Raw genomic sequence first — 13,482 nt, 5'->3', positions numbered from 1 at the left:
CAGTTGCCTATATTGGCATCATCGGTGGTTAGCCTGTATTTCCTTGAACTCACGGATGTCTTCAAACCCGTGCACTCTGGATTTAGCTGCTATGACCGGAGTCTTAGCATGCCCTATATTGAACCAACCCAGGAGGCAATTCCGTTCCTCATGTTGCTGAGCTTGGCTTTTGCTGGACCTGCAATTACGGTAAGAATTGCCCCCAAATTATATTTGTCATTCTCTCAAAACTAAGAATGACCACATTTGTGTAATAAATGGGTTAAAAACAAACAAAAAGTGAACTCGAAATCTTGGAAAAGAAAGGTCATGTCTTTAAGGATATTTTGAAAATCCTGTGACTTAATAGTTGAAAATTACTGGCATTAGAAGTTAAGATGTATAATTGCAAAATTAATGGGTCTCTAATGTTCAGTATTATAAATCATTCTTAAAAAATGTTTGTAACTGCATAATTCCCCTTGAATAGCTAATATGACATTTCTGATATATTTCCTAATTAATGTGTTGATTTGGTATCTGAAGTCTGGAAAGCTGGAGGGGAAAAACAAATAATTATATGGCCAAGAACTTTCTTCTCAATAGCATGTTAATATCACAGTTTCATATTTTTACGGGATTAGCACTTTTTATTGATTATGAGCAATGAGTACCAACAATTATAAAGTAAAAAGGACACAACTCACATTCCTGGCATTTTGGTTCACACATGCGCACACAGACTAAACATAAAATACTTTAGATGCAAAAGAGGCATTTGCATTTTTACATATATAATATAAAGAAATGTCCTAACCTACTGGAATTGAATGTAAAACATAATTCTTTTTAGTTTGTTAACTTACACATTATGAGTAAACACATTTTTCATTAATCCATTAATAAATAAGACTGGACAAGCCTTTTTACCATCTCTTCTGCCCCCAGAATTCCACATAAAGGTCAAGAAACATGTTTCAAGGTTAACATCATTTATTTCTACCAGTAGGAACTGTTACTTTGCTTTTATCGTGCTCATGAATGTCAGAGGAAGTGGTTATTAAATGAAAAGCTGTACTTGAATGGAGTTTTTACAAGATTCCCTAATGAATTGGCCAATTCTGGTTCAACACATCAACAATTTTAGAAAAATCTATACATAAATCTTCCAAAGTCTATACTTTTATGTAGTTATGAATCTGTTTTTCCAAAATTTCTCCTACATTAATTTATAGCGTATGTTTACACTCAAAATAAATTATACAAAACATTCTCAGAAGGTAAAATCAGAAAGTAATATTCCACAGAACTTAATCATACTTAAAAGGTCTCAAATACTTTGTAAATAAACTGAGTTATTTGAACTCCAGTTAACTCTAGTGTGATCGGAACTATTAATGATGTGCTTGGAAATAGCTGCAATTCAAACTAATAAAACATACCTAAAGGGCAGTATTGCTCAGAATAACGGCACTTTCCTGTCATTTCTCTAACGACTTACTAAAAAATCTGTATCATCAGTCATTTGACAAGAGCAAAAAGAATATAAGCTTTAAACTGTTACACCAGAAAGCATTTCTCCTAGTTGGGGTGTAGCCCTCAAACTTATTGTAATAGAATACTTGAAATAAAACAAAATTCTGTACAAATATTCATGACTGTATTGCTATTTAACACGAGACTATGTTTGATATTTATTCATTTAAATGATTTTTTATATGTCCAGAAGCCTTTCCTCCCTAGGGTATTTTATGAAGTTGTTAGGAAGACAAATCTAGCTGTGACTCCTGCTGCTGCTCACCCCGTTTATCTCACACTGATCCCTTTGCTGACACTGTTACATGTCCTAAGCTCAACAACCTTGGCCTTATCACTGTGTTCCTGTATCTGTGACTCCCCCATTTCCTTAATAAATTCTTAAGATGCAATCTAGGGATGTTTTCTGGGGCTTCCAGGCCAAAGCTTTCTTTCTGGAGCCTTGAGAAATGACAGAGCGAATCTGCCATGTCTGTCTCTCACCAAGCTGGACCTGGGGAGCCCGGTGTCAATACCTCCCACAAAGGACCCACTAAATCTCAGGATCTCCATGGGCCCTCCATAGTGGCTGCGTGCCTCTTAATGGAACAAGAGGCAAACTAGGAAAATATTTATATTCTGGGATCCCCTAAGTCCCCCCATATCACTTAGAACTCCACAATACTCCAAGGAGTCCATGGTTCTTTCCTTCCACACTGGGTTCGTAGCTCTGGATAACCAACTCAGTGTAAAACAAATCTTGACTTTGCTCACATCAAATATTGCTTTCGTACCTTTCTCTCAAACACATATCATGCATCTTCTAGATCTCTTTCCAATTTCATTTTCTCCTCTATCTTTAAAGATTTCTCCCAAAATATTTATTTTCTCAACATTGGTCTTATGGGATCTGTAGTCCTCTTGTCCCATGCCCCTAATTCTGTCTCTAATCTTGCTACATAGTTACAATTCTAATCTCCTTCCCCTCTTGGTGAAAAGGTGAAAAATAGCAAGTAGACTCTAATGGCCAACTTTCAAGGAAGCTGTTTCCTTTTTATGTATATGTAGCATTAACCTGTTAGAAAATGGGTTGGCGAGGGAGGAGGGGAAGCAAGAGGAATCCTTCATGTGGAAATGGTTTTTAAAGCCTAGTTCTGATGGGCATTAAGGAGGCCACTTGATGTAATTGAGCACTGGGTGTTACATACAACTGATGAATCACTAAATTCTGCACCTGAAACTAATGCTACACTGTATGTTAACAACATTATGTTTAAATTAAAAATTAAAAAAAATAAATAAAGGCCACATCTGTGAAGAGAGGCATGGTTTTCACCCACTCATCTGGAGAGGAGACCAAGTGAAAAACAAAAGAACTCATGTCAGCAATATTCTTCAAAAGAATCTTTACAAGAACAAAAGAAGATCAACTGATTTTTGATAGAGGCATTTAAATATACATCACGTAGTGTTTGCTTTTCAGATTTTTTAAAGTGCTTTGAGAGACGTTTTAAAAATAACCTGTCTTCGTGATGCTGTACCAGAAACTATAAAAATTCCTTTCATGTCTGTGAAATACATTTTCTTATGTCTCTGAAATTGCCCTTGAATTGAAAAATTTCATCCTTAATACTCACTTTTCATTTACTTTAAAGTAATAATGAAATAAGCATTTTGTTCAGTCCTTTGGAGATTGTATCTCAGGGTAAACAGCAGTTTTAAATGTTCATGTAATCTGTATGAATAGAAAAAAATGTATACTTTCTCTTCGCTGGAAGTTAACTTTTATTACATTTTATTAAAGGATAAATATATCTAACTTTATAGGAGAATTCTATTGGAATTTGATTATAGATCCTAGATGGGAACCTTACACAATATTAAATGTATTAGGATTTCCAAAAGACTTTCACTACAGATTTAAACACTATAATAAATACTATTTTGTCATTCTCTTTTGCTGTTTCCACAATGAGGACTTTTTAAAAATTTTTATGTATTTATTTGAAAGAGAGGGTGAGAGAGAGAGAGCTAGCGAGAGCATGAGTGGAGGGGAGGGGCAGATGGAGAGGGAGGAGCAGACTCCCACTGATCAGGGAGCCCTACACAGGGCTCCATTCTGGGACTCAGGATCATGACCTGAGCCAAAGGCAGACGCTTAATGGACTGAGCCACCCAGATGCCCCAATAAAGACTTTTTCATTGTGAGTTCTTCCTGTGGTAGATATTCCTAGGGCAGTGCCCGTATGATTAATAGAAAGAAATATATTTCTCACTGTGTCTCCCCTAAAGCAGAGCCATTTCAGAATCTCTTCCAAAAACCTCCCCATGATATTCAACAAGAAACAAAAAATTCTTTTTTGGCCTGTGTACAGATTAAACAGAATATTGTGAAAAGATATTTGTCAGAAATTGTTTTCTGTTTACAAATGACAAAAGCAGCAAATAATTTTATTGTCAGAGCCTAAACTCTGAAACCACATTTTAGCACAACCAGCATGCCATTCAGAATGAGGAAACAAGCAGGCGCATTTAGAAATACATCAGGAAGCATCTCCCCTCCCCCCGAGGAAAATTCCATCTTTGGACAAAATTGAACCACTTTGAAAATTCATGTAATGACATACAGATCAAGGTTAAATGAATAGAAGTGTGAGGAGAAAATTGATGTGTTTCTTAGAGAGGACAGTTGGGAGATGTCAAAATAATGACAAGAAACTTCTATCCATAATCAAGCCAAATAGTATTAAAGCACTCTCTTGACATATGAGTCTTGAACATATTAAACAACTAAAATAAAACGCCTGAAATCTCAAGGTCATTTGAGATAATGACTACTGTGTTGTATGCTAAGACACTTTTCCCTAATGGCACTACACAAATAAATTCTTATATAATTTAACGTTCCTAGACAAAATGTGAATCATTACACATATAATTGAAAAGAGAAGAAAAAAATTATCCACAGAACTATTTTTGAGGAAGTGAGGATAAAATCAGTATCTTTTAACCATGCAAGAGTGCATTTCAGGAATGAGTGGTAAATTCTCTTGAAATGATGAATTTTAGATAGCCACTATCTTATTCTATGTGTGTGGTGTTTTGTGTCACATCTATCTATGCAGAATACAAGACCTATTGTGTTTCTGTGTCTAACTTAAAGTAATAGTGTAGGATGATATTTCTCAAGAAGTATAAATAATTAACTCACTGTTAAAATGATTTGAAAAAAAAAACCCTCCTTTTGGTGATTTCTATACAATTGATCTTCAAGATGTTTATCATATATGCCAAGTGATTTTCACACATTTATGGTTATTGATTCCATTAAACAATTATTTTTTATACAAATTAAGATTCTTTATAATTGTACACATACCATGATACCTACAGAATTAAATATAACAGATTGAATACTCCAAACAGAAGGTTGTAGGCTGTCATTAGTTTAAAAAAAAAACTATAATTTTAAATACTTCATAAAATAAATGTTAAGCTAGTAATGAGAACTGGGAAGTTTCCCTTAGAAAATCTATTTGAGCCCCTTATCATGACTATGACCTTTAAAGTGACATCATCCCTTATTTCTAAGACTGCCAGTATCTCCTGTAATTCAACTTTTCTCAGCTCCACACATTTCTACAAATCAATGTCGCATTTCAAATCAATCTCTTAAGCATGGTGATCTTAAATATTTGAATTTTTTACGTAAATAAGACTCATAATTTCAAATCTTGCTTCTCTTTTGTAGCACAATTAAGGGCCTGAATGCCCAATCAGCCAACAAGCATCCCACAGTGAAGGTAACAAATGCAAATCCCACAATGCCAGCCATTGTGCTAGACAGTGAGAGTAAAGGGTGAATAAGAAATGGCCCTTCCCAGGGCACCTGGATGGCTCAGTTAGTTAAGTGACTGCCCCGGCTCGGGTCATCATCCTGGAGTCCTGGGATGGAGTCCCACATCAGGCTCTCTGCTTAGCGAGGAGTCTGCTTCTCCCTCTGCCTTTCCCCCTTCTGATGCTCTCTCTCGCTCTCTCATTCTAAATAAATAAATAAATAAATAGAATCTTAAAAAAAAAAAGAAAGAAAGAAAAGAAAAGGCCCTTCCCTCAGCGGGTTATAGTCTAGTGAGAGACAAACAAATGAACAACTGAAGTGCACTTCTGAAGTGCACTTTCACTGAGTTATACTAAAAAGGAAGGATAGGTGCTAAGGAAGCCACAAAGAAGAAGATAAAATTCAGTTTAGGGTGGTGTTGGGTGTTTCAAGGAAAACTTCTTGAAGGAAGTGATGACCAAATGCATTGGGTCCCTTCCCTGATGTCCTATGTCCTAGAATCCTACAGCAAATATACTTTTCTTTAACTTAACACCTTTAATATGTTAATCTTTCTGATATTACATTACCACTCCCTGTCCATTGTAAACACATTCTCTTTTTTCTTTTCCTTTTCCTTTTTCTCTTTTCTTTATTTTTTTTTTTTTTTCCTGAGAGAAACAGAAAGAAAGCATGGGGTGGGGAGGAGCAGAGGGAGAGAGAGAGAGAATCTTTTAAATTATTTATTTAATTTTTTCAATATTTTTTTTAATTTTTAATAAACATATAATGTATTATTATCCCCAGGGATACAGGTCTGTGAATCGTCAGGCTTACACACTTCACAGCACTCACCATAGCACATACCCTCCCCAATGTCCATAATCCAGCCACCTTCTGCCTACCCCCCTGGCAACCCTCAGTTTGTTTTGTGAGATTAAGAGTCTCTTCTCCTTTGCCTCCCTCCCTATCCCATCTTGTTTCATTTATTCTTTTCCTACCCGCCAAACCTCCCATGTTGCATCTCCACTTCAGAAAGAGAGAATCTTAAGAGAGAATCTCCATGTCTAGCGCAGAGCCCCACATGGAGCACAGGGTGCAGTCCTGAAATCACAACCTGCGCCAAAATCAAGAGTCAGACATTCAACCGAAAGAGTCCCCCAGGCACCCCTGTAAACACATTTTCTAATCTTATGCCTAAGAAATTGTACCCTGCTTACCTAAATTCTCTTGTAATTTGCATTCTCCAACAAAATAGCTACCAGCCACACGTGACTATTTCTGTTGTCTAAACTAATTTGAAATTTAAATACTGGACTAAATGGGGTGAAATAAAATAAAAAATTCAGCTCCTCAGGTGTAGTAGCTAAACTTCAAGGCTCAATAGCCACATGTGGGTAGTGATGACCCTATTGGAAAGGACAGGAAATATTTTCATCATCACAGAAATTTTTGTTGGTCAGCTTGGTTGTAGATCTCAGCTTTCTAACCCCATGCATGCTTTCCATGGATTGAACCTTCTGCTCAATTCTGAATTGGCTTATTGAAATGATATGTTAGTAAAATTTTCTAATCCTAGCTCTGGTGTTAACTTTATCCTTCCCCTGCCCCCTCCAGCCATCTTGTTTTTGTGCTATAAGAGATGAAATGCCAAGACTCTAAGAATTAGGGCAGAATCAGTAACTGTGCAATTAAGCAATAAGGCATCATCCCTGGATACTGTTGAGCAAAGGGCCAAAGACTGAGTGCTGCAACTGCAAGAAAATGCCAGGACCATATCTCACCCTTGACCAGTCCATAGGCACCCAGAAGATCCAACTAGCGTTCTCCACAGTGCCGTGATTGCTGCTTCTCACTGCTCGCTCAACCACTCAGGAGAAATTACTCACATCTCTAACACTTTAAAGAAAAATATATCTTGGGGCACCTGAGTGGCTCAGTGGGTTAAGCCTCTGTCTTCGGCTCGGGTCATGATCTCAGGGTTCTGGGATCAAGCCCCGCATCGGGCTCTCTGGTTCTGCCTCTCTCTGCCTGCCTCTCTGCCTACTTGTGATCAGTCTCTGTCAAATAAATAAGTAAAATCTTAAAAAACAAAAACAAAAAAAACATCTTTTTCTTGTTGAACCGATGATGTGTTAAGAGATAACTTAGAATTCATTTGTTACCCATCAGGTCCATTCTGAACACCATCCTGTCTTTGCAGATTATGGTAGGGGAAGGAATTCTCTACTGTTGCCTGTCCAAAAGAAGAAATGGGGTTGGACTGGAGCCCAACATAAATGCCGGAGGCTGCAATTTCAACTCCTTCCTTAGAAGAGCCGTCAGATTCGTTGGTGGGTGTGGGGAACCACAAAGAAAGGAATTATTTTTTCCCAAATAGAAATGTTATATTTAATTACAGATATTAAGTTTTTAAAGCTATAATTTAGATGTATAATTTCAGGTACAGGATGAGTTCTACATTATACAAAAAAACTGCTAAAACACCAAGATTGGGGCTTTGTATCTGTAATATGTTATTTACAGTTATAGTCCTTATTTTGAGAGCTAACATGCCATGCATTTTAGTATATTTTTGTCTTAGCTGTGGTGGAAGCATAAGTTTACTTTAAAATGGTTTCTCTGGATGTGTGTTTGTTTTTTAAAATGGAGAATAAATGTTGGCAGGCTATTGTGAATGGATAACTCTTCAGAAATTAGTTTAGCCACATCAGTGATTCCATTTCAATTCTGGAGTGTTTTCATCCAGAAGCTACTGCACATGGAAATGTCACCATACAGAACTGAATCATGACTATTTTTTCTTGGTTATATCCTCTAACTTTTCCCCCTATTTTTTTTTTTTTTAAATCTAAACCCGCATCTCTTCTGATTAGTCTGGGACCATCTTAATGTTTGAGTCACAGACCTTTTTGTTTTTTAAACCAAGTTGAGAAGTCAAAACACAGTATACCACACCAATATGAATGCTTCACATTCATTCCCAGTAAGTCAGTAAAAAATTACTTTACCTGTAACCTCTCAGCTCAAGAGAATAGGTAATTTTATCTAATATCTAGACAATAATTAAATATAACCTTCTCTCCCACTAAAGGAAAAGCCTGGTTTAATGCCCAGGCTCTGATCCACTGATCAAGGTACTTGGAGATGGTGAGCCACAAATAAGCCCTTTAGCGGGGCCACAATTGAGGCAAGAAAAGAAGTCTTCAGGACATATAGCTGATCTCAGGGAACAATTTTGCTAATGTAACAATTGCTTTGGACAAAGGGGCATATATCCTCTGTGAAAAGCCTCGTGCCTCTGAGGATAGTCCAGCCTTCCCTAGAGAATAAGGTCCCAGAACCCCATCCTCTGAGGGTCTGGAGATGCTCCTTCTCCAAAGGTAAAAATGGATGGGTTTTCCCACTGAAGCCTACTCCTCTCCAGGACCAGTATGCTGCTAGGAATTAGAAAGTAGAAATAAAGGGCCTATATCTTGAATTCCAGATGATCAGGTGGAGGAGGAATGGAGAGAGTCATTGCTAGGTAGGGATAGGCAGAAAAGGAAAGTGGAAAACAGGGTAATGGGCAGGCCAACGACCACTATCTGGAGGAGTTTACTGATGAATTACTCAGCTGCCTCTTTTATGGATTTCTGCGAGCACATCATGAATCAGAATCCAGACTGTCAAGTCAGAGTGAATCCAGGGTGTCAAGACGACGTAGAGGAAGCCAGGTTCAGATCATATGTATGTGAGCAGAGCTAGATTCCCATGCAAGGGACCTGGAGCAGGAATGGAGTTCAAGTGAACATGCCTGAATCAGAGTTTGTGAGTTTATGGTTTGAGACTGGGGCCAGGAGGCAAAAGAAAGAATTTGGGCGGGGAGATACAAGAGCATCATCTCTGAATTACAAATCTGCAGGAAGTCTCCCACAGCCCTATATCCAAGATATGATTATTATTTCCGTGACAGGGCCCGCCTACCCTCTTCTCTGTTTTAATTAGCATTCCCGGTATGACTGCAGCTTGTGGGGAGCTGGAACCAGTTCTGTAGGGCTTGGCAACTGTGGCTGGAGTTAGGGAGTCCTGGAGAGAGAGAGAGCCCCAGAAGCTCAAACGTGCTAAGCAATTTTAAATTATTTTGAATTTTTGCCTCATTCCCCATATTACATCCTCCTCAAATCACACAGTTGGTCACCTTCACATGCCCCAGGTATCTGACAAGTGGCCTATAGTAATAATATTAAGAATGGTCCTTTTTAACCAAACTAACCAAAAATACTCCAAATGACTACTCTGGTGGTACTCACTGCCCTTATTTTGGCATTATCTGGTTTAAAGGTACAGGAAATTTCTATCCTTATTTTCTCTAAATAAACTCAGAGAAAATGATCACGACAGATTTGCAGGTCACCACATTAATGTGTAGTAAACATGGTTGATGATGGTACAATGTTGGTATTAAGCACTAACTTAATAAGGATTTCTTTCCCATTGTGTGTAGGTGTTCATGTGTTTGGACTGTGCTCTACAGCTCTCATTACGGATATCATACAGCTCTCCACAGGGTACCAGGCACCATACTTTCTGACTGTGTGCAAGCCAAACTATACCTCTCTGAATGTGTCTTGCAAAGAAAATTCCTACATTGTAGAAGATATTTGCTCAGGATCTGACCTTACAGTTATCAACAGTGGCAGGTCAGAAATGGAGATTTTTAACCTTCCCATGTCAGTGTTTTCATGGTTCTTGAATAACGACTGTGGGATTGTTTTATGCATATATTTTTCAGTCATAAGGATTTTGATTTTATTTTTCTTTTCTTTATTTTCAATCCAGTGATTTCTTTAGTGGTTACACCATAGAAACTCTGGTGGCTCATTCCAAATCCTCCTGTCTCAAAAATACCAGCCTCACATTCTTGCCACTAATCTTCATATCACCAAATCCTATTCATGTTTTGCGAGGTACCCTAGACACTTTATGGTTTTAGGTTAGCACAATTGATTTATCTTAGGATGTTTATATTGACTTAAGTGGAAGCTTAAATATTTATATTTATGTCTCCATTGTATGTTGTATTTTTTAAAAATCATATGAACCTTCCTTTTGGTAGAGTTTTATATGTGCATCTACTTTGTATAAACTCAGAAGATCAGTATAGCTTCTATTCTTGCATTTTAGAAAATAAAAGACAGAAAAACTCAAGAAAATACCAGTGCATTAAGTTTTCCTCAATCAATGAAGTAAAAATTAAACTTTCTGGCAAGAGATAATGTTTTGGAAATCCAAAAGAAATAAGTTACAGAACGATGAAAGGCAGTAAGTGATTGCTATAAGAACTGCATTTGTTGTTCAGTGAGTTCTCAAGATCAATTTGAGTTGAAAATAAGTTAGTAAGTACCCTTGAAGAAGCAGAAACTGATATTATGTAATTATACACTTTCAAGTTCTCATAGTCCATTCAATAATTTTGAAGCTACATTTAAGACCAATGTCCTCTACTCTTTCTCAATCTTTCTACATATCTTTTCTGCGTTAAATGGTAATCCTTTTTATGGGTACCAAATAATTAGGAGGACATTAATATAACTGAATTTTATTTTTTAAAATTTTTTTTCTATTAAGAGAAATCTCTATTTTTCTTCCTTCGCCTGTCCTTTTCGGTGTTTCTCCCATACCCTGTGTTGCACCTCTCTCTCAGCTTGCTTCTTCAATTATTTAACTAAATAAGATACTCTACGATTCTCAAGATGCTCTACGATTCTCCACGTTAAAGTGGAGAAACACTCTGTTAAAATTGGACTTCTTGTGTTTTCTAGAGTGTAAAAATTACATTTAGACCCATTGCTGTGAAAAAATAATTTTGTGTTTGAAAATTTTGTGTAAATGCACCCATATATTTAGGAGCATAAGAGAAGTTTCAAAGCTTTAAAATCCTAGGTTTTATGGACCTTTACTTTAAACTGACACACTTTGAATACCAAAGAACAATTATAATGTTTTCCAACCCACTTCTCCTTTCAACCATCATTTCAGTGGTGTAACAAATCGATTCCTCCAACGCTAACACTTTCTATTGGAAAGCGCACTATGCTATTCTTTAATTCTAATAGTGATTAGCAGTGTTTATCACTCCGATCTTTCTCCAGAAATCTAAAGAGAAATTAAAGTTATCACTTACTGCCTCGAGGCTTTTAGATAGAACATCTGAAGCACCCAGCGTTCTTATGATTGTTAGCAGTGAATCTGAAACAGAAGGCATAATCTGACTGTCTTCCTTTGGCAGAAAATCATTCCCTTCTCAGCATGCGACCCTCGCTGCCTTCGCGGCTGTGTACGTTTCGGTAAGTCTCTGACTCTTTTTCATCAGTCCATGTCCTAGAGAATATCCGAGAAATGAGTCTTGTCTCCAAGTGACTAATTAGATTATATAGCCGTGTAATAACAGAACAGTAAACTTGAGCACAGCAGTCCTTCAACACAGTTGCATCGAAAACATAAATTGGATGATACTGTATACAATACTACATTAAACGAAAATTTCTACACAGTCATAATACTTATTCAACCTGGTATCCTTTCAATGCACTATATCTCATGGCAAGGTAGTGTGAACTATATGAAAGTTATAAATTCTCAAACTGAAAGAACTGTGTTTAAGCACACGCATACACACATACACATGCTTTACTTTCAGTATTTATGTAATAGTGAGTTCAAAGTCAGTGTAAAGTTGATAAATGATATACAGTGAATCCACATAGTGTCTGATTAATACAATAGTCCATCAGGTCCTATGTGAGAAAAGTGGAGTGGAATTAGGTGACAAGTAACTTGGACACTAAACAGTTATCTTGCTAATTATACTGCTTCAACTTATCTTTCAAGCTTTCATGTAATTAAATGAGATATGCTTTTTATTTGATGAATTTTGCTATGTATTTCTTCTTTTTCAGGAATAGAACATAGCCATAGCAGGGGGAAAGGAGCAGTAAAATTGATGTCAAATGTATGAGTTAGACTTTGAGTCTAACTTTTTATTCGATTATAATTTAATAGTAAAAATGACCTTTCTAACATACTTACCAGATTGCTTTCATTTTTCAGATGTACTTCAATTCCACATTAACGGATTCCTCTAAGCTTCTCAAACCCCTCTTGGTCTTCACCTTTATCATCTGTGGGATCATCTGTGGGCTCACCCGAATAACTCAGTATAAGAACCACCCAGTTGATGTCTATTGTGGCTTTTTAATAGGAGGAGGAATTGCTCTCTACTTGGTAAATGATTTACTATTCTCATTTGATAAACCACAGTTTAAATGGAAAACATGCATCAAAGTAAAGTTAGCAGATCAGGAACTGGGCATAAGCTTGGGTTACCCATGGGAGCATTGATTGGCAATGCTTACAGAATAATCAAGGAAGACTGAGAGCTGTGTCCTTCAAGTTCCTCCATTGCCCTTGTGTGAGTGTGATTTCATGATGTCCAGCAATTAGCCTGGGGTCCGTAGTCTGAAGGAATTTGGCTTGAATCTCAAGTATCTTATATTTGGTCAAACTACATTATCTCTTAGCAACCGGTTTCATCACTTATTAGGTGAGAATAGTAACTGGCTATTTCATATAATAACAAAGATGAAGCGACTATGTTTACTGACCACAGTGCCAGCACTGCATGTCGAACAATATGGCAGAGGTTCTTACAGTCTAGTGGACAGTTTCCCCAAACTTACTCCTTTAAATACAATTATTAATGGAGCCTTAGGTAGGGACTGCTCATCCTGAGAACTCTGGCAGGGAGAGCAAAGATAGGTACTATTTAGAAGAAAAGCTTCTGGAGAGGCAGAAGCTGGACTTATTCCATTTCTGTTTGCACCCAGTGCCCCGAAATTGGAAATTTATCCATTGCAAGCCAATGCTACTGTAAATTGTTAAGCGCTCTATAAAATGTTAAATCCATGGGATTCTTGTGGGTTGATTTGAAAAGTGGCTACCAAAGAGGTATCTGCTGCTTTCTCTTACCTCTAAACTAAAGCATCTCAGAAGCTGAAAATCTAACAAGAATTTGGTCTTCCATGTGTAAAAATTGTAAAAATTCTGAATCTAAACTTTGCCTCATCCAAATTTTTATCCCCCAAACCCAAAATAACAGAAAACTGGTAGGTTGAGGATGAAAATACGAT

The 13,482-nt window shown here is 37.0% G+C and overlaps 1 protein-coding gene across 1 annotated transcript in view; it reads left to right on the top strand.

Moving 5' to 3' along the window:
* The window catches only part of PLPPR4 (phospholipid phosphatase related 4), a 41,369-nt gene that overhangs the window by 23,297 nt on the left and 4,590 nt on the right, over positions 1-13,482 (top strand). The window contains exons 2-6 of the mRNA XM_032302902.1: positions 4-189; positions 7,515-7,644; positions 9,798-9,993; positions 11,583-11,640; positions 12,404-12,577. Coding sequence (XP_032158793.1) covers positions 4-189; positions 7,515-7,644; positions 9,798-9,993; positions 11,583-11,640; positions 12,404-12,577 — 744 coding nt within the window. The remainder of the gene's footprint in view (positions 1-3; positions 190-7,514; positions 7,645-9,797; positions 9,994-11,582; positions 11,641-12,403; positions 12,578-13,482) is intronic.

This window comes from Mustela erminea, chromosome 10 (genome assembly GCF_009829155.1).
Source record: "Mustela erminea isolate mMusErm1 chromosome 10, mMusErm1.Pri, whole genome shotgun sequence".
NCBI classification, from domain to species: domain Eukaryota; kingdom Metazoa; phylum Chordata; class Mammalia; order Carnivora; family Mustelidae; genus Mustela; species Mustela erminea.
Note: the sequence above shows the minus strand (reverse complement) of the source record. Positions and strands in the feature narration are given on the sequence as shown.